At 44.0% G+C, this 27,220-nt stretch overlaps 1 protein-coding gene across 3 annotated transcripts; it reads left to right on the top strand.

The window, feature by feature from the left end:
• The first annotated feature begins 1,216 nt into the window (after nt 1-1,216).
• On the top strand, nt 1,217-26,604 carry TP53BP1 (tumor protein p53 binding protein 1). 3 transcript variants are annotated; one of them, XM_032700177.1, is made up of 27 exons: nt 1,217-1,458; nt 1,543-1,612; nt 1,682-1,769; nt 2,016-2,086; nt 2,710-2,868; nt 3,331-3,412; nt 4,294-4,439; nt 5,277-5,397; nt 5,724-5,815; nt 6,848-7,056; nt 8,106-9,360; nt 10,124-10,243; nt 10,875-11,111; nt 12,119-12,176; nt 13,376-13,468; nt 14,602-15,103; nt 16,081-16,233; nt 19,096-19,388; nt 19,708-19,884; nt 20,075-20,496; nt 20,627-20,818; nt 21,303-21,506; nt 22,059-22,271; nt 22,874-22,968; nt 23,951-24,150; nt 24,939-25,084; nt 26,496-26,604. In XM_032700177.1, exons 1-27 carry the CDS (start codon nt 1,255-1,257, stop codon nt 26,504-26,506), a joined length of 5,613 nt encoding a protein of 1,870 aa, XP_032556068.1. In that variant the 5' UTR covers nt 1,217-1,254; the 3' UTR covers nt 26,507-26,604. The 3 variants fall into 3 exon arrangements, with proteins under 3 accessions (XP_032556068.1, XP_032556067.1, XP_032556066.1); XM_032700176.1 differs by lacking the exon at nt 26,496-26,604 and adding an exon at nt 25,818-26,158 and having other exon boundaries at nt 6,878-7,056; XM_032700175.1 differs by lacking the exon at nt 26,496-26,604 and adding an exon at nt 25,818-26,158.
• The last annotated feature ends 616 nt before the right edge of the window (nt 26,605-27,220 follow it).

The raw sequence follows: 27,220 nt of genomic DNA, 5'->3' as shown, positions 1-27,220 counted from the left end.
TGTGAATATGAGAAACAAATTATTTGCCATTCCCTTTTTTCTCTCTGACAACTGTTAGGATAGCCAAATCCTTTGTAATCTTCTCAGTAGATGTAGGGTTTAGCTTAGGCCTTGCCAGTGCAGAGTACAGGAATTATTTTTGATCTTTAAATTTGATCTTTAAATCATCAAAGCTTTGCGTTTCTGTGGACTAGCTCTGATAAGCTTTAGTAAACAAAGCTTGCAGGAGTTGAAGGTCAGACATCTTGGATCTTGAATTTGTGGTCCTTCAAAGACATGTTGGAGTAACCAGAAAATATAGCAGGAATTAACAAGGACATTATAGCCTGAAAGTTGGAGACTCTCTAAGGAAGAATTATAAGAGAACCAAAGAATGTGGACCAAATATTAGCCAATAAGGGATAGAATACTAATTAAATGAAGAGAATGGTGTAACTTAGAACCAATGCATGTTAATTTCTTTATTTGCTAAAATGTATAAATATGCGAAAAGTCTTGAAAGGAATATAGGTAGCTGGAATGATTCGCTACATATCTTTGGCCAGAATAAAGTAATGCCTGGCTCACTAACACAAGGCAGTGTTGGGAGGGTTTAATTTCTTCCCAGTGATTTTCGGTGACATATTCAAACTCACTATTTTTTAGGGAAGAAGTTGAACGCTGCAAGACAACAACAGTGTCATAATTTGTGCGCAAGGCTTCTTCGATAACCGTTTAGTAATATAAACACAGGGATATTAATGGGATTTCACTCCCCGGTGATATCCAGAAAAGGACATACCCGGTGGTGGCTGTCCGGGATACGCGGTGCTCGGTCTGTGCCGGAGACCGAGCACGGAGCTATTTTGCACCTTTAATGAAAAGGCGGTCGGAAGGGCACCGCGAGGAACCCCCTGGCCCGCCGTGTGCGCCAGGAGGGCGGCCGCTGCCTTCGCCCTCGAGCGAGCCCCGGCTCGGGCCGGGCGGAGGACACGAGGCTCTTTTGTCTCTCCTGGGCGCTCGCGGAGAGGCCGAGAGGGCTGCGCAGCTCCTAGCCCACCGCCGTTCCCGCTCCGCGGCCTCTGTCGGTCCCGCTGCCCGTGTCAGTCCCAGCGCCGCTGCCCCTCGCGCGTTTCCCCGGTAACGGCGCGGGGCGGGCGGGTCGCGCGCGCCAATCGGCGTGCGGCAAGATGGCGGCGGCGGGAAGCGGGGCGTAGGGCCGGGCCGGGCTGGGCTCCCACGGGCTTCTGGGCTCTGCCGCCTGCGGCGCCCTGCATGGAGCGCGGCGGCGGCGGCGGCGGCAGCGGCAGCGGCAGCGGCAGCCAGCTGGACCCCGGCTTCTCGCAGCAGGACACACCCCGCCTCATCGTGGAGGACTCGCAGCCCCAGGGCGCGGGCGCGGAGGCGGACGCGGAGCAGGCCTGGCTCGGCGTGCTGGCCCGCCGGCTGCCGGCCCGGCGGAGCCCGAGCCCCGTGCTGGTGAGTGCCCGGCGCGGCGGCGGCACCGCCCACCCCGGCCCACCCCGGGCCGGCTCTGACGCGGCCCTTGCCTCTGTCTTGCAGGAGATCGTCTGCGATCCTATCGGCAGCCGGGCGCCCAGGGGCGGCGGGGCGGACCGGGAGCGACCCGCAGGTAAGGGCGGGGCGCGGGGGTGCGGCGGGCCCGGGGGCCGCGGCGGCGCTGACGGCGCTCTGCTTGCAGAACCCATGGAGAGCCCGGCCCGCCTGGGCGCTGCTGACCCGCGGGGCTGCGTCGCGGAGGAGGCTCCATCGCCCGGCGGGGAGAGCAGGTACGTTGGCGGGGCCGCGGGAGCCGCCATCCCGAGGCTCTCGGCCGCCGCCTCCGGGGCCTCTCCTGAGAACAGGCCAAGAACGCGGTCTCGGTGCAGCTGCGGTCGCGCCCGGCCCCCGCCGGGGCGTGTGGTGCGAAAGGCTGGGAGGGCCCGGTCGGTGCCGAGCGACCCCTCGGAACACGAGCCGCGAGAAGGCGTCCTGCAGGAACCCCTGCGCGACGTGAGCGAGTGTTTCTGTTGCAGTGTCCTTGGAAAGGCCGGGGAACGAGGTGAAGGTGATGTTGAGGACTGTGCTGCTTCGCCCTGTGCAGAAGGTAACTTCTCCATTTCAGATCTGTTCTTGGGATTTTGAATCAGATCCACCATCTGTGCAGTTTTTCATTTGAGCTGCCTCGCTTGTCTCACCAGGAGTAGTTGTGCCAGCAGTAATGGCTTAGGAATTGGCATCTTTTTCTGGAAGTTGATACGTATGCTTTGGTGTTTGAAATAAAAAGTGTTGATCAGTGTTAACTTGGATCTTGGAGACTGGACATGGTTTAAAAGAGGCAGGGATGCATCACAACAGTTAGGAAATGGAGCCTTATTATGAATTGGCATAATGGTTGTTGTCATCAGAGGACTTTAAGACACAGGCTGTGTGTTATGAAAATTATTTTCTCATCATGGTATGAAAACCTGCTGCAGTACCTAGTGGCGTTACAAAAGATCTTGCTGATTAATGCTGATTACTGAGTTAATGGCCACTGTCCCTGTTTTGTGACTGTATTTCAATTTGCACAACTGAGGTCAGAGGCCGTTAGTTTACTCAGAATTTCAGCAATAGCCTAAATACTTTGCATGTTAGAGGGTATATATTTTGCCCTTGTAAATGTGATAGATGGCTCTTAAAAATTTTGGGGATTTTGTATATATATTTGTAATGGATGTTTGGTGTTAGATACAGGCACGTCACAGCTGCAGTTTGGAGCTCTGGAGCTCTCACAGAGCCAGGACTTTGAGAGCAACTTTGTGCCTAATGAAGGAGATGCTAGGCATCAGCTTCACTCTGGAGCTGCAGTCCTTTCTTCCGGACTTGTGGAGAATGAGTCTAAAGATGGTAGGTGGAAGTGATTATAGGTGTCCTTTTGCTGCTCTGTAGATTCTATCTGATCTCTTTAAATTATAAATGTTATGTTTCTTTGACAGGAAATACAGTATTAGTAGTTTTCAAAAATGAGTTCACGGATCACTGGTAGTTGCAAAGAATTTTGCCTTCTCTTTTCTAGTTAATTTGTTTTCTTGTAGTTGTGCAAGTGTTATCATTCATTCTTGCACCTCTCTTTCTCGATTTGTTTCCTGAACATTTAGAAAAGCGGATATTGAATTCCCTCCCTGGTAAGAACCTCATCCTGTCTTTTTTTTTTTTTTTTTCTTGTTATCATAGACAATGCAAGATTTTATTTTTTTTTCCTTCATATGAAGCTTGCCTTGGTATTTGTGTAAATTACAAAACTACGCTTTCTTGTTTGTAACAAGAGTAACAATTTTTTTATTTTTTGTTTAATATCTCTCTTTGTAGAACTGCATAGGGACAGCATGGAAACTGTCTCCAGCACAGAAGCACATACTGCTTTGAAAAGCCAGACAGAGAAGTCTGAAAGGTAAAACAATCTGTCTTCTTTGTATGTCTCTTATGGGCATTCTGGAAGCTGATTTGTGTACTTTTTTTTACTAGATTTTTGGACATAGGAGAGGGTTCAGGGCAAAAGAGAGAGGTGAATGGAAAGATGAAGTGCTGCTGAGACCTTTTTGCGGCAGTGCTGACTAAGGAGTGCTCTTAGCATTCCTAGCAGAGAGAAGAGGTGATGTCAACCTCCTATACACAGAGATACCAGTAGGTTTGTTTTTAAGGGAGAGTGCACTGTATAATAAAGTATACTAATAATTTTCTTAAAGTTGTATGACTGGAATATACTAGAAGCGTTAATTCATTTTAAGTCACAGAAGTTATCTTGAAATAACTTAATCACTGTAGTGTGGGCTTTGCTGCACAGGAGAAATCTGGAGGCTAAGTGTGTGTATTCCAGGATGATTTTTGAGTATTTGCTACTGTAAGCTTTATAGTTTAAATTATTTTTAAGTGTGAAACTTCAGTTTGTTGAATACTTTTTATCTGGCATAAAATTTATATAATATTTATCTTATCTTGTATTATCATATTCTGCCACAAAATAACCTTAAAAAGGAGGTGAAAAAAAATTCCTAGAATCCACATTGAATAGAAGTCAGTAGAACAATCTTCTTTCCATTTAAGCATCAGTGAGGTTGGTAGAAAACTTAAAAAACAATTCTAAAAGTATAACTCATCAAAGATGAAAATGTTATTTTGTCAGGAGAGGTCGGTCATCCTTCTCTTCTTTTTTTCCTGTGTTATACGCAAGTAAATACGTTTCACCTGTTCTGATAGGTTTTCTTTGCAATGTTTTAGTCCTACTTAATACTTTGATTTTCTCAGGTCAGTGACTGTGTCTTGCCTTTCTAGAACTCTTCAGGAAGCAGAAGAGGATATCAGGAAGAAAACGCCTCTCAGTGACCCCAGTAAAACTGAGAAATCCCTTAATTCTGGTCATGAGGAGTCAGATATTTTGTCAACTCAGGAAGAGATGTTTCCTGAGAATAATGCAGCAGGTAACAATAGACAAACAGAGCCAAAATATCCATCCCAGGGATAGTTGTAAGCATCATACCTACTTGATCTTTATAGGCGTGTAGTGTTTTAGGGTGTAGAGTGCTGTATTTTTCACGTAATTTCTGTTAAAATTGAGAACACTTTGGAAATGAAAGGCCCCAACCTCTTTCACTATATTATGGAGCAATGTCTAAATCTCACTTCCTGTTAGAACAGTTACACTGGCTTATTAAGTACATTTAATTTCCTTTCTTTCTGTGCCCCTTGAAGAACAAAACCCAAGCCTACCTTTTACCCTCTTCTGAAACTGGCAGTAATAATGCTCACCCTTGGTAGTGACACACCATGTAAAGTGTGGGTAAGTAGTGTAGGCAAATTTGTGTCCAGTGATGTCTATATCAGTGTGACCTTGTGCATGAACCCTCTGTATCCAGAAGGTTCAATAACAGCCTTCTCCTCACACTGAGTCAATGTGGTCAATGCAAGATGTCTTTTCTTACTAGAACCTTGCATGTATTTGCATTCTAGTGCTGGATCAAATGTGCTGATATTGGGGCCATTGGGGATTTTTTTTTTAAATTTCCATGGGAGGAAGACTTGTACAGTCTCAAATCTATTCAAATTTTATCTTTTTCATCTGAACTATATTGTCCTTACATTTCACATACTGAACTTCCATGTGCAGTCCTTCACGAACTCTGTGAAGATCAGCTTGTCCTTGCCTATCTGAAAAATAACTGTGCAATAGTGTGAATTTAATTCCTCAGAATTTTCTGATCGCCTTGGTTATTGGCCATATTTCTAACTTTATTTCCTTTTGTTTGAAATCACTGCAGGGAGTGGCTGTCCAATAACCGGGGTGGAAGAGGGAAGTTCTCTGGTGTGTACCCCTGCCCGCAGTCTGCAAGTCCTGCAGCTCTCTGGACAGGCAGTTCTTGTACAGGAGGGTCATTCCATGTAAGCAAAAAATCCCCAAACTGTTGCAATAACTTTATTGCAGTAGTGCATTTCCATCACTCTCTTCTTTATTCAAGGATTTGTGCTTGAATCAGTATGTTAATTTTGCACCATGAAGGGAGCATGGCTTTATTTTGCGATGAAGTGAACTAATGGTGCCCATGTGGTCCATTGACCATTGCTGGTCCTATGCTAGTGAACACCTGACACTCCTCTCATGAGAAGAGTCCTACTGTGACAAACTGGAGCTTGATAAGGGGAGAACTTAATGCATTGTTTAGTGAGGTATGGTCTTCATTTCCATATTCCCTTTTCTTGGTCTGCAGTTTCTCTTCTGGCCTAGTTATTCCGCCTCCTGTTGCTTTTGGACCCAGTGCTCTTGTCCCCAGCAGTCCTACTGAACAAGAGCAAGGAAAAGGTAAAATGTTGTGCGTACTGTCTGTGGTTTGTGTTTCAGTGCTCTGTGGTTTAGTCTAAGCTTGTAGCCTTTTCAAAACTTGCTAAAATTATATTTAAGGAGTAAAGCAGGATTGAGAACACTGAGGGGGGTAGATGAAGGGAGATCTGTATCTGTGACTGTTGTCCATAATTCTTTATATTCTCTCTCGGTCGATACGTCCTGCATCTCTATCATAATAAAATTAGTACTGTTGGCTAACTCCCCTTCACTTGAAAGATGGGAAATACTTTGTACGGGATGCACATTGCTGCTTGCAATTGTCCTCCTTTCTTAGGGACTAGCAATTCTTGCTGTAGGCAGATACTCGTATTAAGTCTATACTGTTAGGGCAATAGGAAGGACAGGTAAGGACTGCATCATAACAGTTATTTTACCTTAACATAGATGACTTGCACAATATTTTAAAAAGCTTTCATATGCTGTATGTGTGCATTCTAGAACCTCATGTCAAAAGATTGTTCCATATGTTCCATATGATACATTGGTTCTTAAAAATTTTCTCTAAGCACCCATTCACCATCAGGGATAAGATATCTGCGTATCCCTGATATGCAGACTTTTAGTATGATACAAAATCAGCTATTCCTTTCTGTGAGATTCCTGTCACAGAATGTGACATACTGTTAGCATGGATATTTTGTTAGCTGGGGTCTGAATTTAGTTGGATTTTAATAAAGATAGCAAAAGGAAAAAAATCCTCAAGAAAATGCTTTTTATAAATTTCAGATACCTTTTTAAGTTGTATAAGTTCTAGACATGTAGCAAAATAGTCATATGAATTTGTAACAAAACACTTGCTTCCCCCCTTTGAATGTAAGGATATGGATGTTTTTGTTGATCTTTTCTTTCCCTCCAGAAGGAGTTTCCCTGGAGAGAAGATTCTACAAAGTTAAATATGCCACTGAAGATGAATCTTTTAATAGCATGTTGGAAACTTTAGGAACAACGCAAGAATTTGGTTGTAATATCTCTTCTGCTCTTTCAAACTAGATGAACAGATGGATATATCTGTCCCTGCAGAAGGAAGAGAACTGATGCAAAGGCAGAGAGGAGATATGCTGGTGGAGATGACCAGCCCATGTATCCCTCCAAGACCGCTTGTCCAGCCACAGGCTTCAACTCCAGTGTCCCAGAGTGCACCAGCCTTCTTTCCTGAGTCCGGATCTGTGCCTGTACCATCACAACCAGAGTTTTCTCATGTAAGGCTTCACGTAGATATCTTTTCTGAGGTTTTAATATGGCCGATGCAGAAAGTGTGTTTGAGTCAACTTTTGCTTCTGTGTTGAGCTTCCCTACTAAGCTGGTTCTCATGAACTTCCCTGTTCCCACCAGTCACGGTTATATATTGATTGTAGCAGTTTTACCTGCAGAGAAAATGCAGAACAGCTTAAGAGGGCGTAGTGAGTTACTGAACATAAAAGTTGTTATCTTAGACTATGCTAGAAACCTTTTTTGTTGCATTTTTTTTCCTTCAAAAGGAGGAAGGCTGCTCCTTTCTTATGCTGAACTTGACATCCTGCATCTCAAACTGCATCATAAATTAGACTTTTATCAGGCTAGACCTTAGCATTGTTTGTCGTGGGAAGCGGTTTTATAATAAAGCATTTCTATTCTCCTACAAGGCTAGAATTCATTTAGTGCATTTTTCAATTTGCTTATTCTTATTATCTGTTGTTTCCTTTGTGCTTTTTGATTCTGGAAACTATAACTGTTCAAAGGGATTTAGCAGGCAGTTGCTGGGTTTATAACTTAATATTACAAGTTTCATCAACTTAAGGCAGAAAATAAAGGTTGTGCTAGAAACTTCACTAGTTGAAGCAGGGTTTTTCCTTAGCTGAAAACAGTGTTCATGTTAATAGACATAGCAGAGAATATTTCCAGAACCCTTAGCTGTTTGACTAGAAATAGCTACTAATCTGCCATACTTGCCCTGTCTTTTGTGATTTGGTAGTGAGAAGTATACCAAAGATTATGTCTGACTTTGCCACAGACATACTAAATAGTAATGTGTGGTGATAATTTTTCTCAGCAAAAACAGGACAATCGTGACTTGTAAATTGGTGAAAAAAAAGTTTTGTATTTTTGTTTATTTGGTTGGTTGGTTTTGGTTTTGTTGGTTGGGGTTTTGTCTGTAGATTTGTGCTGAGCTTGCTCTGCCCCATAGTCCAGTGTAATGTCTTAGCATTAATAAATAAACAGTCCCACTTGCGGTGCCCTAATACTCCATGTCCCACTTCTTTCATTTTAGGATATCTTTGTTCCAACTCAGAGCCCAGAGAAGAAGCATGAAGGAGAAGAAAAAACTGCTGCTTTAACCCCTTTATGCTTACCAGGAGATCTCTCTGGACCCACAGGTGCTTTGTCAAAGATATCTACAGGTGACTCTGCATCAAAGCCTTCTGAGTCCTGTAAGCTGACGCTTTCTGCAAGTGGATGTAGCCAGCCCACGAATACAGACATCAGTTCAGGTTCTCTGAACACAGGCCAAGACAGTGAAACCGCACAGGTAGAGAGGATTTCTGAATGCAAGGCCTCAGACTTGAGACTCTGTTCCGTGGAGAATAACAAAATAAAACTGAAAGTGAATGCAGGTGATCAAGCACTCTCTGAAAACTGTGAAAAAGCCAGAACGGAGGACGAATGGGCTGCAGGAGTGCCTATAGGGCAGTTTGTTAGTGCAGGTGTTGCAGGAGATGGGTCATTAGCCCCTGCAGCTCATCGGGAGATCGAGTGTGTTTCTGGAAATCAGGCTGCTGCAGATCAGTCTGGTCTGCCTGAGATTTTGTCAGATGCTCAGGGTAGAGAAGTACAGTCTGAGGTTTTTCCGTTGGAAGAGACTTATGAACCTGAGGCAGTTCCTGAGACGCAATGTGAAGAACGAGAAGAAAAAATGCAAGTAAAGGAGAAACAAGTGAATGAAGATGGGTCTCTTGTTAATATGACACTTTCTCAGAGGTTTATTCTTGAAAGGGAAGGACAGTGTCATGAAGATATGGAAGTGGAATTTGCTGATGATTCTTGTAAAAAGAGAAAAAAATTGTTTGATCAGGCCCAGGACTTGGAAGAGGTTGGACCAGAAGGTCAGGGAAAAAAATCTTCGAAAGGTTGTACTTTTGACACTGGCGAGGCAAAGAACCTGGATAAGCTGTCCTCTAAGGCTGTTGCAGAAAACATACCAAAGCTCAATAAAGTTTTAGCTGAGCCTTCTGTAGGAGAGTTACTGGACCAACACAACAATTTGTGTCCTAAGATAAAGAGTGACGTTCAATCGGAAGTGGCGTTGTGTGCCAAAAAACATCCAGGCTGTTCAGAATTGGGACAGATAATGATAATAAGCAATCAGCCACCACTTCAAGAGAGAGGGATTGAAACACGGGTGGTTCAGCACGAGAATCAGGTGCCAAAGAGTAAGGAGGATACTGTTATGACGAGGAATCTGGAGCAAGAAGAGCAGATGCAGCCAGAGAAGGAGAAAACTGCTAAATCCCCCAGTCCTTCCAGTGGTAAGTGAATTTAGGTTAGTAGTTCACAGGTGTGTATTTTGAATAATGTGAGGGACAGCTGTATACAGTTCTCAGTGTTTTCAGGGAGCACTGATACTGCATGCAAGTTGAACAGTCTCTCTTAAGAGCAGCACTACAAGTTACTGTGTTATATGCAGAATGTGCCCTTATTGTTTTCGCCTGTGCCACACTAGTGCAGGGCAAGAGTGATAAGGTAATTCTTGTTCCTAAGACTTGTAACTGTTTTACGGTAGAAACACAAAGGAGCTTTAAGAGCTCAGAATGTTGTGATCTTGGAAATGTTCAGGGATTTTTGTAACTTCTCCCCCACTCAAGAAGCAGCAACAGCAGTGTCCTTGAAAGGAATAACGGTGTGTGGTAATCAGTACTTTCCCTCTTGTAGGTCTCCTAACCTTCGTTTCTGTTTTTGGCCTCATCTCCCTTTTCTGTGGAAAATCTTGAGCATTTCTTAAGCAAACCTGCATTCTGTAAAAGTCCTATTCATGTCAGGATATTTAGTCTCCCTTTTATCTAGCACCTGGGAACATCTGCCCAGATTTTCACTGAGACAGATTTTCCACACAAAATGTGAGGAAGATCAGTTAGAGCAGCTGTCCTGAAACCAGTAACTGTTCAGGGGAGTTTTGTGCAGCACCAGTGTTACACTTTTCCCTGTTTTCACAGCACAGTGAGCCTGTGCTTTTGGTATTTAATCTAAAGTACTTCCCTGAAATTACTAATCCTTGTGCTCTGTATCTTTTAGGAACCACATTTCATCTTAATTTGCCGAAGGAGGGTGATATCATTCAGCCCTTAACCAGCATAACACCACCTCTTACTGGCCACCTTAAAATGGGACCCAGAAGACACAGCACACCAATTGGTGAGTTCGACCTGAATGGCTCTCTTCTGCAGTGAAAGCCTGGAAGCTTTTGATTCTTTCTGCATAATCTGATAGGATAACTCAAACCTACCTTGGCAAAAACCATTGCTGCATTGCTGTTCTGTGGGGAGGGCTCATCCCTTCCCCACAGTCTCCTTGCCATGTTTTCTCCTGGATCTCTAGTGAAGGTGTTTGCTCCCTGAGTACAGGGCAGTAGGGAGCACATCTTCCTTGCACTCACTGCATTCTGCATACGACTCCATTAAAAAATATGAAAGAACCTTCGGAGTGGTGAAAGAACTTAGACTAAAAGAAGATTGCTCCCAGTATTCACGATCTTTTATCAGGACTTTCTCTGCTAAGCTCACAAAAAAACATCCTGCTAGTGCTGGATGAAAGGAAATGTGTTCTGCTTGGGTAATGATAAAGTATTCTGTCACAAGCTAAAGATACCTATGCCACAGACTTTTCATGCTTCATATCTAGAAAAGAATTTCCACTATTGCACCATTTCATTACTAATAACACATGCAGTGAAGCGTCTTCAAATAAGAACTAGGACCTGAACCCCAGCAGTGTGAATGACAGTAGCTACTTCTTGTTTTTCTTGTTTTTATATTCCTGTTTTCAGTGGATGGTAGTTGCCCAGACAGCACTATAGTAACCAGTGATGTTACAGCAGAGAGCACAATGGGGACTGACAATGTCACTGTGGAAAGTGCAGTGGTATCAGCAGATGTGTCAGAAGTGTGTGAGAAGGGAGAGTTGGGTGCGGTTCCCGACTCGGATGCAAAACTTTCTCTGCGAATGAACCTTGTTACCCCTGTGAACGACGGGAGCGAGGAGTCCTTGCCATTCAGTTTGGAAAGTAAGAGAATGAAACCTGAAATGTAGAGGTCCTGCTGGATCTCAGCCCTAACTCCAAACCTCTCTTTGGCATTCCCCGAGACAGTCTCTGAGTCTCTGTAATTTTTCTCATTTTTCTTTTTGGGCAGTGTCACTTAAATTTGCTTTTCTGTTTCTGCAATGCTCTAAGCAAGGATGGAGTTGAGAGGAGAGGCCTCTGTTGTGAGGAAAGGTATTTCCAGAAGACTAAAAATTGTGATGTATAGTGGCAACGTCACTGGACAGGAAGTGGAGTTTGATTGTATTGGGAGGGAAAAAATTTTATTTTTATATATATATAATCATAGAATGGTTTGGGTCAGAAGGGACCTTAGAGACCATCTAGTCTTAACCTCCCTGCCATGGGCAGGGACACCTTCCACTAGCCCAGGTTGCTCTAAGACCCATCCAACCTGACCTTGAACACTTCTAGGGATGGGGTAGCCACAGTTTCTCTGGGCAACCTGTGCCAGGGCCTCATCACCCTCACAAGGAAGAATTCCTTTCTAGCACCTAATCTGAATCTCTTGCCTTTTAAACTGTTTCCCCTTGTCCTATCACTATCTGCCTGTGTAAAAAGTCTCTCTCCCTCTTTTTTATAAGCCCCCTTTTAAGTACTGGAAGGCTGCAATGAGTTTCCCCAAACCCTTCTCTTCTCCAGGCTGAACAACCCCTGCTCTCAGCCTACCTCTGTAGGTGACTCTGAGGTGCTCGAGCCCTCTGATTACCTTTGTGGCCTCCTTGGACCTGTCCATAATCTAGACAAAAAAAGAAGTTTTGACAGTATTTTAGTCAGAGCAGTGACATTCAGTCTAATAGTCTAAAACTTGTAGAAACTCTGGTCTGTTCTGAGAAGTTGGATGGGGAAGCCTGGGCACCCTTTGTCCAGTGTTCCTCTACCTCTCTTCACTGAATGTGGGGAGCTGGAAAGGGGCAGAAGAGTCTTTTTGGATGACGCCAAAATCATCTTTACCTTCCTTCTTGTTTCAGAGCCCACAGGCAGTGACAGGAAAGATGGATCCTCTGCTGCTGCTAGGACTGCTGCCAGGTAACTGGGCTTCTTGCTGTGCAGAGTTAATACAAAGGTCTGGGTAGATCCTGTTTCCACACATTACCAACAGGAGAGAAAAAAAATCAGGAGATGCAGAAGCAAGGAATGCTCTTAGCGGTAGCCATGACATGAACTCTTTAACTCTTGCAGGTTTTAATTACATAGGCAAGGTGGGAACCCCACCTACTTGTTCATTACAGGCTTTTTGCTTCCTAATAATGTCAGCATTTTGCCTCCTTGTGATTGTAGTCAGCCAGAAATTCATATCTTGTGCAGTCCGGAATGCAAGTCTGCCTTATCCACCTCCTAAATTGCAAATATATGGTTTTCTACTTTCTTGTCTTGTGCAATTTTCTGCAGAGAATCTCTGAGAAGTCCCTAAAGAGTATTATCTTTTTGATGTGAAGCTGATAAACACATAATCAGTTCATGGATATATAGAAATCACAATTTAACACGTTGACCAAAACATAAGTTACTCCCTTGGTCTTTTGATTTGTATGTACCTATCTTATCTCACATTTAATGCCTAGCATTGCTTTATTTTAGCTTTTGGGAGGTATCATTTGTAAGTACTAATAGGAATCTGACTAGGAAGACAGTTACCTGTGGTCACCTGAGTGAAGCACAGTGGTTTGAAGTAGTGAGAAAACTTCTGAATAAACTCAGTACCTCTTGTCACAGGGTTGCATACTGGATGGTAATTATGCCTCAATGCTGAGGATGAGTGGTAGTCATTTCTCACTGGTTGAGGATGGGTTGCCTTTGTAGGTATGGGTTGAACATGAACTCTCAGAGTCTGCTTTCATTCGCAGTATTTTTGTGGTGCCATGACATTCCTAAAAAAGTAAGCCATAAATGGTCTAACTGTGTCCCCTTGTGGGACACAGAGCAAGTAGATGCTGAAACTCCGCATGGTGCTGCAGTTTTCCACACTACACTTCCTGGAATTGTTACAGCTCTTGGCTGTTAGGGTGTCTGCAGAAATGACAGAAATGCTTATGCAATTGCAGCTTGTTTCTTGACCTTTGAGACAGACCATGTCACTTATTCTGTGTGTGTGTAGGTCAACAAGCTCAATACAACAGTTGCTGCTTTCCCAAGGGGCTAGAGAATTTTTGTTTTGCTGGGTAAGGGATTTTCTGGCTCCCTGATGCTTTTTTGTTTGTTTGTTTGTTTTAAATCTGCACTGCTAGCTCCCAGAAAGCATCATCTGTGTTTAGTCGTGTCTGTGAAGTTCGTCGGGAGGATGAGGCCCGAGGTCATGGTCTTTCCACCTCTCCATATAGGTAACTCCTCACAGTCTTTGCCTGCTAGTCCTGGGTGGATTTATATGCACATGTGCATTTTCTGCATCAAAGAAATTGCACTAAGTCATTGTCTTTGGGTGACTTAGAAGGTTGGGGACAAGGGGGTAAGTATACTAAATACTGTATGTTTGTATCTCACATGGTAAGCAGACATACCTTTTGACTGAGCAGCAATGTGATTCCAGACAACTTATATGCTTTGGTAAAACCTGGGGTTTGAGAGAATTGAGGTTATACTTAAAACTGTTTAAATACCTTTTCTTTCTCCTCTTCCAAGATCTTCTGACCAATTTTGTTTGTTATTGTTTCTGCTATTGTCTCCCTTCCAAGTCAATCAACTTTTGCTGTCTCTGCTTTGAAAAAGACTGTACAGCTGCATATGTTAGCGTGACAAGGGTGCTTCCTGGAGGATAGAAATCTGCTTCTTCAGTGTTTTCCGTTCCGTCTTTTGATGGGGCAGTAAGGTCTTGGTCTATGTAGAAAGAATAACCTATGTTTCAAGAGCATGGAACAGTTATACTAAAGACCAAAATGAATAGGGAGTTCCAGTGCTGGGTGAGGTACAGACAGAAGAGAAGACAGACACTCCTCAAAGTACCCGAGGGAAGCCAAATATGTACTTCTAGTAGGGCTCAGTATAGAGTCCCGAATAGTACCTAGTAACACTTTTGGCAAAGTAGACAAATTTTAATGAAAACTTTAGACAGCAGTTGTGTTTATGCTGCTGGGTCTTCTTGCTAGATGTGATTACCAGTTTCCAACCAATCAAGTGCTGGAGCAGCCTGTAGTAACTTCAAGATGACATGCTTCTGGAAGCAAGTTGCGTAGTTGGTGCCTGACGTGTGGAGTGTAGATTGTTATATTAGTATTTGAAAAAGCACCTAGTCCTGTACAGTATCAGCCATACTTTTTGCTACCATGTGTATCACTTGAGAAGTATTGAAAGGGTTTTTTTATAATTTGAGACTCACTGAATTCTGTGCAGTCGTAAGTTGCAATAGAATGATGCCAGGGTGTTTTTTTTTTTAATATTGCTTTTGCTTGAGTGGCAGCATATTGGTTGTCTTGTTTTCTTAATCAGTAATTTTGATCTATGTGTTACTGGTTTGTAGGGGAAATCTATTCATGTTTCCTGGCACAGAAGAAGATGCTGAATTACATACAAATCCCCATGATTGGCAGTACCAGCAACACAAGGCAGATGACAGTGGTGGACAGATCCCAATTCCTCAGAGGACGCAGCAGGACTGCTGTCAACAGTCTCCTGGTGCAGAGGATGGAGAGTCTATGGAGACTGATATCATGAGCACTCAGGCAGAAGAAGGGAGAAGAATGCAGAGGAAACAAAGTAAGGCTGTTAAAACTGATCAAAGTCAAGAGAGGTGGCAAAACACCAAGAATAAAGGGATCCAGACTACAGCAGACTGTCTTTTTACCCTGACAACTGTTACAACTTCAACACAAACATCAGATGAAATCTGTAAACAGGTGGAAATGGGAACCAGTATGTCTGGGCAGAGGCCTGGGCGACGAGATGTGAATGTCCAAACTGACAAGAGTGGGGAAAAGCTTGTGAACGCCTCTGGAGACGACACAGACCCTTTGCACAGTCAGGTGGGATGAAGGCTGCCTGTATTTAGTTTTACTGCTTTAGGACACTAAAGTATCCGATACTTCAGCTAGTAAATTCATTCTCTGTTGGAAAAAGCCAAAGGACCACTTTGAAATGTTAATGTTGCAAGCTTTCCTGAATCAACTGTACACAACTGCTAAGGCAGCAGTGCTCACTGGGCAGCATAAGTTTGGGAACCTATTGTCTCCATATTTATTTTCTGGAAAAGTGTGACAGGTTTGATTGGTTGGTTTGTTGGTTTTGTTTGGGGTTCAGTTTTTTGGGTGCAGATACAGTTAACACTGTAAAAAGTTTTTCACTTTTTGTTACCTGGAGATGGGAGTTGCATGAAATTTTGAATGGGTGGTTTGATGCCTTCTGTTTTGGTCTAACCAACTTCTGACAGCTTGTTCTAATGACATTCCATCTAATGTCAAGGGGACACCTCCTCCACAAAAACATTCTAACAAGATGACTAACTTTGAATTAGTATTTCAGAAAGTGTTGCAGAGTCAAGAAAAAACACTGCTTTGCTGTTACAGTTTGTATATTTTCTTGTGAATGGAAAGATTAGAAAAATGATTTTTTTCTAAACTTGATTTAAGAATAGTGCATCCTGTGGGAAATAGGAGATTAAGAGGGCTATAAAAATGCAGTGCAAAATTGATATGATATGTTTAAAAGTTCATTGAATGAAAGAGTATGAGAAGTCATGCTAAACAAGTTTGCTGTTTCCTTCTTGGACTGCTGTGATTTCCCTTCCTCTACTTGTCAGCAAGTCAGCAAAATGTGTTCAGTTCTCCTTTGTTTGGAGTCTCTTCTGTTGTTGCCTCTAATTTGTAACAAGATGCTGCAAGATTCCCTACCCCAGTAGTTTAACATGGTATGAAGAAACTGTACTGCAGAGATAGCTCTATCCAGAAATCATTTGCTTTTTGTTGAGATTTGTTTTGGTTTCACTGTGTCCTCTTTATTACAGGGAGAGGAGGAGTTTAACCTTCTTCACCTACCCAAGGGTCACGTTCACCATCGCCACGTGCGAACCATTCGAGAAGTGCGTACCGTCGTCACACGTGTTATAACAGATGTTTACTACATCAGTGGCGCAGAGGTGGAACGAAAAGTCGTTGAGGTAAGTTCCTGGTTTTGGGACTAAATGGAATGATATGTTGGCTGAAAAATAGAAGTAATTAAAATGAGAATGTATTATGGCTGCAGAAAATGAGTTGAATAAACAAGTCTGCGTGCTGTGATGACAAAGCTTTCTTCATGAGCAAACATGCAGACCGTTTAGTGCGTGGCAAAAGCTGTGTATTTGATGGTGTATTTCATGCCTGCTACTGTGTTCTGAAGACACACTGATTTTTCTTCCCAAAGAACTGAACAAAAGATGTGCATCCAACTGTTTTAGAAGTCTTGGAGTTTTGAGAGAACAGAGATATTTCAGAATGGGCAAAAATTCTGTTAGTAAGCAAAAATCACTTCTGCCTGTAAAATTGAACTGTGTAAGATAGTTTATCCTGTTTTACAGCTCAGTGTTATTTTCAACTGCAGTCTTTTGCGTCCTGTGAGCCAGATTCTATAAGAGGTCTACCAAAATCAACTTAAAATTAAGAAATAAGCTAGCCTATATTTAGTACACTTGTGTTATATTATGTCCATTCATTACTCAGAAAGTCTTTAGGGAATCGCAAAAGATAGCTGAAAAATGCTGATTTGATGGGTACAGTAATCACATCAGCCTGCTAGGAATAAAATGTTACTGCTATTCTGCTATACCATAAGTCTTGTGTAGTCACAATGAGTAATGACACAAAAGGATAAATTAGTTCAGTGCAAAGCTTATACTTTTACACCTCATACTATGCATGAAATTGCTTATTGTAACATTAAAATGGAGAATTAAGTTTCCTGAAATGTGCTTATGTAGGTTATGTAATCACAATGATATATCCATTTCCATTTTATCTAGCACCATTTGATATCACTATTTTGTACGTACGTATTTTGTATGCATAAAGCTTAAATGGCTCCAAATGACAAGCTGTTGAAAATGATCTTGGATTTCAGTAAAGCTTTTGATACTGTCTCTCACAGGATCTTTCTGGACTAAGTGTCCAACCCACAGCTGGATAAACACATCAGGCGGTGGGTGAGCAATTGGCTCACGAGTCAAGCACAAAGGGTAACTGACTGGGGTGACGTGAGACTGGTGACCTGTCGCTAGTGGGGTTCCACAGGCCTCCATCTTGGGCCCTGTGCTCTCCAACATCTTCATAAATGACTTGGACGCAGGAGTGGAAGGGACACTGAGCAAGTCTGCAGATGACATAAAACTGGGAGGAGCTGTTCACTCCCTCCAGGTCAGAGAGGTGCTGCAGAGAGACCTCAACAGGTCAGAGGGCTGGGCAATCACCAACCATGGGAAGTTCAACAAGGGGAAGTGCCGGATTCTTCCCCTGGGATGGGGCAACCCCGGATGTATGGACAGAATGGGGAATGAGATCCTGGAAAGCAGTGCCAGGAAGGGGACCTGGGGGTCCTGGTGGATGGTCAGTTGGCCATGAGTCAGCAGTGCCCTGGCAGCCAGGAGGGCCAACCCTGCCTGGAGGGGCGTCAGGCCCAGCATCGCCAGTTGGGCCAGGGAGGGGATTGTCCCGCTCTGCTCTGCCCTGGGGCAGCCTCACCTGCAACACTGGGGCAGTTTGGGGGGACACAATGGAAAGGAGAGATTGAGCCATTAGAGAGTGTCCAAAGGAGGGAACGAAGATGGGGAAGGGCCTTGAAGGGAAGCCGTGTGAGGACACTGAGGGCGCTTGGTGTGTTCAGCTGGTGAAGAGGAGACTGAGGGGAGACCTCACTGCAGGTACAACTTCCTTGTGAGAGGAGGAGGAGGGGCAGGCACCGATCTCTTCTCTGTGGTGACCAGTGACAGGTTGGATATTAGAAAGAGGTTTTCCACCCAGAGGGTGGTTGGGCACTGAACAGGCTCTCCAGGGCAGTGGTCACAGCACTGAGGCTGACAGAGCTCAAGAAGTGTTTGGGTTGATACTTTCGGGCACGTGGTGTGTAACTCTTGGGGATGATCTTGTGTTGTGCCAGGAGTTGGACTTGATGGTCCTTGTGGGTCCCTTCCAACTTGGCATATTCTGTGATTCTATGAGCAACCAAAGGCTTCTAGTGTCTTGTGTATTTGTTGCACTCTCACAGTCTGGAAGTGTGGGAATTATTCAATGCCAGACCAGTCTGTTCTGCAGTTAAGGAAACTTTCCTATCTTGACTATCCAGGAGCCACTCTGGCAGTCACAACTGCACTGCTGAGCTGGAACTGAGGCCCCTTTGCCGTGGCAGCTCCCGTGAGCCAACAGGGACCTCGCTTGACTCCCTGAACACCCCATACTCACACAGTCAAACAGGTTTCCTCACCAGCTCAACCCCACATTTCCCATGGCAGCGTCTCATACATCTAGATCCTTAAAATAATTTAATCTTGGTGCAATAACTAAATAACAAAATAACAGCTTAAGCTGGTGCTTCTGAGGAGGAATCCTGAACAAAGGAACCCTTGGGCTTTTACACCCTCACGGTCCAAGGTGGGAAAGTCTCAGAGTCATTGGCCCCTGCTGTGTCTACAAGTGTCCAGGCCCCTGTGCCCTTTGTTACACAGTTCATGGCCTCTTGCCTGAGGCTCTCGCCCTCTTGAGTTTACCCTGCGGCTCAAACTGCAGCTGCACCCTGAGCTATGAGCTACCAACACTGAATGTATTCCTGAACAACACTGTTGGCTGAATTCTTAATGTGACCTCTTGATAAAGAGCAGCTGCAGGCCTGTAGTGAGAGATGCCCTACCATGGATCAGTCCGGAATCAAGTCTGCGTGGTTGTCCTCAGCTTCATGAATGTGGTCTTGGCTTGTCTGCGCTTTGGACTGGTGGTTGTAGAGTTTCCATCTAGCACGCTCATCACCTTTGACGAACCTTTTTGTTCCTTTCAAGGAAACTGCGGAGCCTGTAGTGGAGCGCCAGGAATGTGAGATTGATGCATCCTTCTCCTGTAGAACTGCAGTGGGCTTGTCACTGACCTCAGGGGATCTTGGTGATGTCAGTTCCTTCTCATCTAAGGCCTCAAGTCTCCACCAAACATCCAGTGGAGCAAGCAGTGGTCACTCTGCCACACACAGCAGCAGCAGCTCAGGACGAGGAACTGGAACTGTCAAAGGGAAAGCATGTGGGACAGAAACTGGAGAATTTGCTTTACCCACTGGCAGAGGCATCTTAGGAAGATTAAGGTATGTGCAGAGTCTTGGGAAAAGAAGAACAGTTTGCAGAAGTGGGCTTGTGAGTGTGAAGCAGAGTAGATCTAAATCAAAAGCTTTATGGGAAAGATCTGGCTTGATGAGCAGAAATAAGGAGATAGTATTTACTTTCACATCTGTTCTTCCAAAAGGAGTAGTTTGCTTCCTTGTGAGGCATTGCTTTGCCTAAGCTCTTGCCAGTTTAGCAGCATTGAGGCAAACTTCTGGATATGTTAAGAGATGATTGAGAAAAGGGGAGGATCCTGATGAGCTAGCTTCTCGTTTCAGAACAGTTACCTCATAAATTCTCTAGCCCTAGGAAAGGAGCTGGGCAGCCTGCATCTCCACTCAGAGTTAGCCAGATGGGAGCACTGCCTTGTGAGGAAGAGGAGGACTCTATGACTGGCAGTCGTCAGTGTGGCAGGGCACCTGTGACACCTCGTGGACGAGGAAGAAGAGGCCGCCCACCATCTCGAACCACAGGAACAAGGTACCCTGGATAAAGGAGGCTGTAACTTATTGCCAAGAAGGAGAATGGGGAGCTCCTGTCTTAATGAGACAGAGGAAAAGGAGTTAGTTTTTAGTGATACCATGTAGCAGCTGCAAGCATGTCACCCAACTATTCTATAGGTAGTAACTTTTTTCAGATCTTTCTGGGAACGCTTTTCTGTTTTCTGCAGAGATTTAGCTGGACTGCCAGGTGTGGAGGATGTTTCAACTATGGCATCACCTGAGAAGAAATCACTTACGCATTCAGTTCGCCTGCCAGGTGGAGGGGAGAAATCTGACACTTCTGGCTTCTGTGCATTACGTCGAAGTGACTCTCCAGAAATCCCATTACAAGCGATGACTGGTCCTTTGGACTGTGCAGACTCATCCTCTGGGAGCAGCTTTGTGGGCCTCAGGGTTGTAGCAAAGTGGTCCTCAAATGGGTACTTTTATTCTGGGAGGATTACCCAAGATGTTGGGGCTGGAAAGTACAAGCTGCTCTTTGATGATGGACATGAATGTGATGTGCTAGGAAAAGATATTTTACTCTGTGATCCTATTCCACGGGAGACAGAGGTGACTGCACTCTCCGAGGATGAGTACTTCAGTGCAGGTGAGAGCAGTTCTTGAGTTTTATCCTTGGTTTTCTGAGTCACTGAATGCAACTGAAAACTAATGCTTTTCCAGGAGGATGAGAAGCCTGGGTATGGTTGGTTAACAGGTGTTATTTGTTGTCATGTCAGGTGTAGTGAAGCAACACCGGGAGGTGTCCGGAGAGCTATACTACTGCATTGAAAAGGAAGGCCAGAGGAAGTGGTACAAACGAAGGGCTGTTATCCTGTCTCTGGAACAAGGAAATAAGCTCCGTGAGCAATTTGGGCTAGGTCCTTATGAACCAGTCACCCCTCTGACCAAAGCAGCTGACATCAGTCTTGGTAAGGGGAGGTGCTGTTAAACTGCTGACTGTGCTCTTCTGTGTTTTGTGCCTTTGAGATAATTTTAGTACCTGATCTGAATTACCAATGTTTAAATATTTCTGGGTATTCAGTAATGCTTTTGGTATTTCATAGTGGGATCTCTGAGATCCTTTTATTGTTCAGGGTCAGAGACTTAGTGGTATTGACTGGCTTGCGGCAAGCACCCTGCTTCTAAGGCAGTGATGCTTGCCATACTTATGTACACTTGGTGGATGGCTGCTCTGATGCCAACTCTCCAGCAGTACTGGGAGGAAGAGAGACTGGGCTTGAGAAGAAAGATACACAAGCGAGATACCTTTTTTCTTGCTTTCTTCTGTCTGGGGGCGGTGGCATGTACCTTCTGGGTACTATCGCGTTCAGCTGCCTCTGTATAGATAGGTAGGGTGAAAGCTCATGAAGTTTGGTGACAGCCTGTGACTGATCTCTGCATACTGTATTGCAGATAATCTGGTGGAGGGGAAGAGGAAGAGACGTAGTAACTTTGGTTCTCCCAGCACTTCCAGCAGCAGCACAACTCCCACTCGTAAAGGGCAGGAGAGTCCACGCATCCCACCAGGCACACTGTCTGGGAAAAGGAAACTAGTTGCATCTGAAGATGAGCGATCCCCAGCTAAACGTGGCCGCAAGTCAGCAACAATAAAGCCTGGTGAGAACCTTATTTTCTGCTCTTAAACCTGCATTAATTTATTTTTTGTCACCCTGATATTTTTGTAATTGATCTTTCCACTTCTCATAAGCAAAAAGTAGGTGAGAATGCTTGTTTGCCCTCCATTTTCCCTGGATGCATTCAGCCAGAGGTGTATTTAGCATAGTCTGAGTACTTACCTGCCATCTTTTCAGTTCTGCCTTTTAGAAATGTTCTGACTTTAATGTTGTGATTTGTCTCCCTCCTTTCTTATCTCTTTAATCAGTCCCAAAATGCCTAGCTGCTAAAGGAATCAGTGTTCACAGCAGTCAGTGTTGTTTCAGGATGTTGATAAGACTGGCAAACATTGTCCCATTAGTCATTCAGGTTTTGATTTGAGGATTCTTTGCAACCAGAAGGGTAAGATATCCCTCCCTATTCTAGTGTAATCCTAGCCCAGTCCTGCCTGTCTCCTCCAGTAAAATATCTGAGTTGAACATATCTGCCAGGTGAGATATCTTACCCAGGGTCTTTGTGCAGAATCTGACTTTGAAGACTTCTGTCTCTCTGCAGGGGCTGTGAGAGCTGGAGAGTTTGTAAGCACCTGTGAAGGTGTAGATGCTGTAGGTCCCCCAGTACTGGAGGACCATCACGGACCCTTGCCCCTCGATAAGACCCTCTTTTTGGGCTATGCCTTTCTTCTCACCATGGCAACACCAAGTGACAAATTGGTCGGTCACCAGAAGCTATCAGAGGGTCCCACAGGGAGTAGCGAGGAGGAAGAAGGTGAGGCAAATCTTACCTGTTGCATTTTCAAGTGAAATGCTGTGGCTTTAGGAAAAATGCCTGATACTGTCTGATCAGACATTTGTGTAAGTGCTTGTTTACCCTTTTGCTCTTTAATCCTTTGTAGAAAGGACCCAAGACTTGGTCTCTGTTTTAGGGCTTTGGCCTAAGATGTGGCAAACCTCAGTGGTGATCATGGGGCTGTTCAGCAAGCTAAGAAAGGTGTGAAAATTAGTGAGGTCAGGGGTGTCAGAATAGTATAGTGTAAGAAGGAAGGTTTTGAGAGCTAAGGGATAGTGCTGGGAAACACAGAACTTGAAAGCATGTATGGGTTGCTCCAGTTTGCCTTTGCTAGTGTTATGTTCCATGCAGTGAACTGCAACATGAAAAAAGTCACAAGGTGGTCACCTGGTCAGTGCTGTACTACCCTTTCTTTTGCCTCCTTTTTTTTTTTTTTTTTTTTTACTCTTCCAAGGGTTTTCTCTAGATATTGTTGGGAGAAAGGCTGGGGTCCCTTACTGGAATCAATGAGGACTCTGTAGACTGAGGTGTGGGAATATAAGCAGATAGATTATAGTCAAAAACTGAACTTTCTGCTGTAGAATTTTTAGACATGACTCCATACGACAAACATTACATAGCACAACAGCTGCAAGCGGGAGCTGGCTATATCCTGGAAGACTTCAATGAAACCCAGGTAATGGTTCACTTACTAATCTAGAATAACAGTCACAGAATAGTTGAGATTGGAAGGAATTTCTATAGCTTATCTTGTCCAACCTCTCTGCTGAAAGCAGGATCAAATAGAGCAGATCACTTAGGTCCTTGTCCAGTTGTGTTTTGAGTATCCTCAAGGATGGAAACACCACAGCCTCTCTGGCACCTTAATCCTGTGTTTGATCACCTCCAATTTAAAAAAAATTAGAGGAAATTCTATTTAATTTTTTTATTTCAATTTGTAACTGTTGCCTCTCGTCCTTTGAGTGGATAAATTGAGAAGAGTCTGGCTCCATCTTTTGTACACCCTCTTATCAGTCATGAATGTGCATTAATAAGACCACTCAACCCTTCCCTTCTTGAGCTTTAACAAGTTCAGCTCTCTCAGCCTCTTCTTGTGTGTCAGGTGTTCCAGTGCCCAGACCTCTAAGTGGTCTTTGGCTGAGCCTGCTCCAGCATGTCTGGTGTTTTCGGTGTACTGCAGAACCTAGGAGTGGGTGCAGATGTGGTCTCACCACAGGTCTGTGCCTCAGAACACTTAGAGGTAGAGCTCTTCACTTACCAGCTCTCCTTGGACAACTAATTTAATTTACTGTTGCTTTTACTTAAATGTAGAGTGTTTTAATAAAGAGGGTAAATTGTTCTTGGAGCGTCTTGCCTGAGGAAGCAGTCTTCTCTAGTGACTTACTGAGTATCAAACTAATAAATAAATGATCTCATCTGGAAGAGGGTTATGATGCAAAAACTATTAGGCAGAGTTTTTCTCTGTGAACTGCAGAGCTTGGAATAGGTGATTATTAAACAGATTCCGAAATCAATAGTACCTTTATCTAATTCATCTTTCGCATAACAAGTCTATGAAAATCAGGGTTTCAGTTGTTTTCTTCTTTAAAGTGTTTAGCAGCAGGATAATTTCTGGGTTTTTTTGCAAGCGTTGTCTCCTCTTTTTATCTCCCTTGAAGTGCAATGCAGCATATCAGTGTCTTTTAATTGCGGACCAGCACTGTCGAACTCGGAAATACTTGCTGTGCCTTGCCAGCGGGATCCCTTGTGTCTCTCATATCTGGGTCCATGATAGCTGTCATGCTAACGAGCTTCAAAATTATCGGAATTACCTTTTACCGGCTGGATATAGCCTCCAGGAGCAAAAATTGGTAGAATGGTAAGTGCCAAATAACCATGATCTGAGTCCACAGAATCTCCAAGAGAACTGTTACGCTTGGGAGGCTCTCGAATATCTACAGGTACTGAAGGTGACCCTAGTACTGCTCCTCATATTTTTCCTTTCATGTAGGAACAGCACTTCCACCTCTTTCTTTGGATTTACTGTGACCTCTAGTGCCAAATACATATGGGTGCTATATACACAAAAAAGACAGTCTTCTGGGAAGTAAGAAAGGAGTCGGTCTTCTCATGAGGAAGACAGAACTCAGGAAAGGCTTCCCACACATGTGGCTAACTTCTCTAATTTTGCTCAGAAATGGAAAAAGGAGAGCAATACTCATTTTTTCCTTGGTACGTTTTGAAGCTAGCTTCTGCATTTTCTGTGGAGGCTAATCCAGTAGGTCTGTTCTGAGATAATAGTTGCCAGGTCAGACTCCTCAGGCGGGTTGAGGGGCAGACAAAAGTTTGTAAATTGCTGTAGGCTTTTGGGCAGGAGACTGATGTCTTCCTGCTCAGACCTGTCGAAGTGGAAGCATTTTGGATTTGTACAAGAAAGGTGGTTCTGGATTAAGAAAGAGCCTAGCCTAACTTCAGATTTAGGCTGCTGTAAACACACCCCACCGTATTGTCTAGCTCTGTTTTACTCTCTATAAACAGGATAATCCATTCAGGAGGGGTAGTAAAAGAGCGGGTCATTGTACACAAAATATTCAAAGAACCAATATGGGAGCCAATCAGGTGACTAGACTACTAGGTATTCTTAGTAGTCTGCATTTCTCTTTACAGGCACCCACGAGAAAACCTGTTTCATGACCTAAAGGTTCTCCTGGTGTCAGACCAGCAACAGAGCTTCCTGGATCTGTGGTCTGAAATTCTCATGACAGGGGGAGCAGCATCTGTTAAACAGCATTACTCAAATGCTCACAACAAAGGTACTCATTGGCTAGTTTCTCAGGGAACCCTATGCTAGTGGTCTCTAGTATGGTTTAAACCATTTAGAATGGCTTACAGATTGTCTATAAGCAGAAAGGAAGGCAAAGTGCAAGATATTAGCTCTCTACTTGAATGTAATCTTTATATAGATTACATCTGGGAGACCTGTCTTTGCAGAGAAGATGCCGCAGCAATTCAGAACACAAGCTGTCAGCTTCCAGCCTATGTTGAAAGGGGGAAATAGGCAAGAGTGGCTCCTGGACCTTTTGTGGGCCTCTCAAATTGTACTTCCTTGTCCTTTTCAACTCAGCTGTATCTCCCTCTCCATACGGGATGTAGGTTTTAGTATGCCCAGCCTGAGGTCAGGACTCAGTGTCCTGCCTGTAATGTTGGTTACTGGTTTTCTCTTACCTGGAGTAAAAGGAATATTTTACTTGCAAGGTGTGGGATTGCTGTATTAACATGTATGAAGAGAATTCACTGCCTAGGAATGAAAAGACACGTAAGAGAGATTCATAGTGGTAAAACACGTGGATCTGCCAGGTTGGACGGCTCTTGGAGCGATCTGGTCTCTTGGAAGGTGTCCCTGCCTGTGGCAGGAGGGTGGAATGAGATGAGCTTTAATGTCCCTCTCAACTCAAATCATTTAGGATTCAGTGATTCTATGATCTGCTGCTGCAGAACAGATCCTCTTTCTTCACCTGACAGATGCCTGTCTTTCCTCCTGTGCAGATATTGCTTTGGGTGTTTATGATGTGGTGGTGACTGACTTGTCCTGCCCAGCTGGTGTCTTGAAGTGTGCAGAAGCTTTACGGCTGCCTGTTGTCTCGCAAGAGTGGGTGATCCAGAGCCTTATTGCTGGGGAGAGAGTAGGCTACAAGCAGCATCCAAAATATAAACATGACTATGTCCCCCACTAAATGAAAACTTTGCCCTGCTGCCTCAACTGTTGTTCAGACTGTGTTTTAATCGGATTTCAAATATTTGTGAAATGGGCAGTATGCATGGATTATTGTATATAGTTTTATCTGCTGGACTTTTATGATTAAATAAATGTTCAATTTCTTGTGGTATCTGCTGGGAGTCCTCATTTATCTAAACTTATTCCAGGGCAATGTCTTCAGAAAAGGAGGACAAAGAGAAAAGAAATGCTTACATTTCTCTGAGCTGAATAGCACTAATATTCTACTTTGGGTATATTCCATTGGCATCCTGTATTTACAGAAGTAAATACCATAAAGCTCAGGGCAGCAGCAATTCTGTTTGTCGGAAGAATACCACGTTCTGTACTTCTCCAGTTTGCTGTTGTTCTTTTCCATTGATTTCATTAAGGTGTTGCTAAGTGACTGCTATGAATTTCTAGGACAAAGTGCCATTTTGGTTTGGCTACCTCTCTTTTTTTTCCTGTAGTGACTATATAGCTATTAACATGCCTTGGTGGAGACTGGCACTACCTAAGTAAGAGATATAGACTCAAGACCCTTGGACAACTAAACTGCTGGGAGACTTGATGTTCAAAGACCATGTAAGTGCTGTGTATCTTCAAGTGGTAATGGGATAAATCATCTGCTTCTGAGCTTCTGCATTCACAACCAGGCACTTCATCTTAGCGCTCAGCTGGCATAAAGGCAAAAGCTCTTCACTCTAACAGTGCTATAGGCTGAAGGTGCACCCAGGCCTCCATCCAGCCATGTTCAGTCTTTAGTCCCCTGCTTCAGAAGTGTAAAAGTTTTTCCTAATGTGTATTTTTTCTTCTATCATTTCCTAGCTCAGACACCTGAATGTGTTGCTCTGTAAATCCCACATCCAAACTTCAACATGCTTCCTAGCTTTTTCCATGGTCACAGGATTTTAAACTTTGCATTAGCTACAGTCCTACCACAAACAGCTGTAGTGCATGGAAGGTGCCAGGTCTTATACTTGCTGGCTGTTGTTCCTGTGTCTTTCTGACTGAGCAGAGAGGATTCCCCCCCCCCCCCAAGGACACGAAACTTTAGTGTAGAGCTGGAGCTGTGTGCAAATACACACCCTTTGAAGAGAAGGCTGGTTTCCTGGCAGCCTTTGTGTTCAAATTGGAAACCTGATACAACACCCCCGTGATGGACTGGAGGGCTCTCTTCTGCCAGTCATTCAAA

This window comes from Chiroxiphia lanceolata, chromosome 12 (genome assembly GCF_009829145.1).
Source record: "Chiroxiphia lanceolata isolate bChiLan1 chromosome 12, bChiLan1.pri, whole genome shotgun sequence".
Taxonomy (NCBI): domain Eukaryota; kingdom Metazoa; phylum Chordata; class Aves; order Passeriformes; family Pipridae; genus Chiroxiphia; species Chiroxiphia lanceolata.
Note: the sequence above shows the minus strand (reverse complement) of the source record. Positions and strands in the feature narration are given on the sequence as shown.

Excerpts from the sequence above, each read along its gene's own strand:
- TP53BP1 (XM_032700175.1), top strand. The coding sequence starts at position 1,255 with ATGGAGCGCGGCGGCGGCGGCGGCGGCAGCGGCAGCGGCAGCGGCAGC. Across the intron at positions 1,459-1,542 it reads GGAGCCCGAGCCCCGTGCTG|GAGATCGTCTGCGATCCTAT; the intron begins GTGAGTGCCCGG and ends TCTGTCTTGCAG. Across the intron at positions 12,177-13,375 it reads GCTGCTAGGACTGCTGCCAG|CTCCCAGAAAGCATCATCTG; the intron begins GTAACTGGGCTT and ends CTGCACTGCTAG.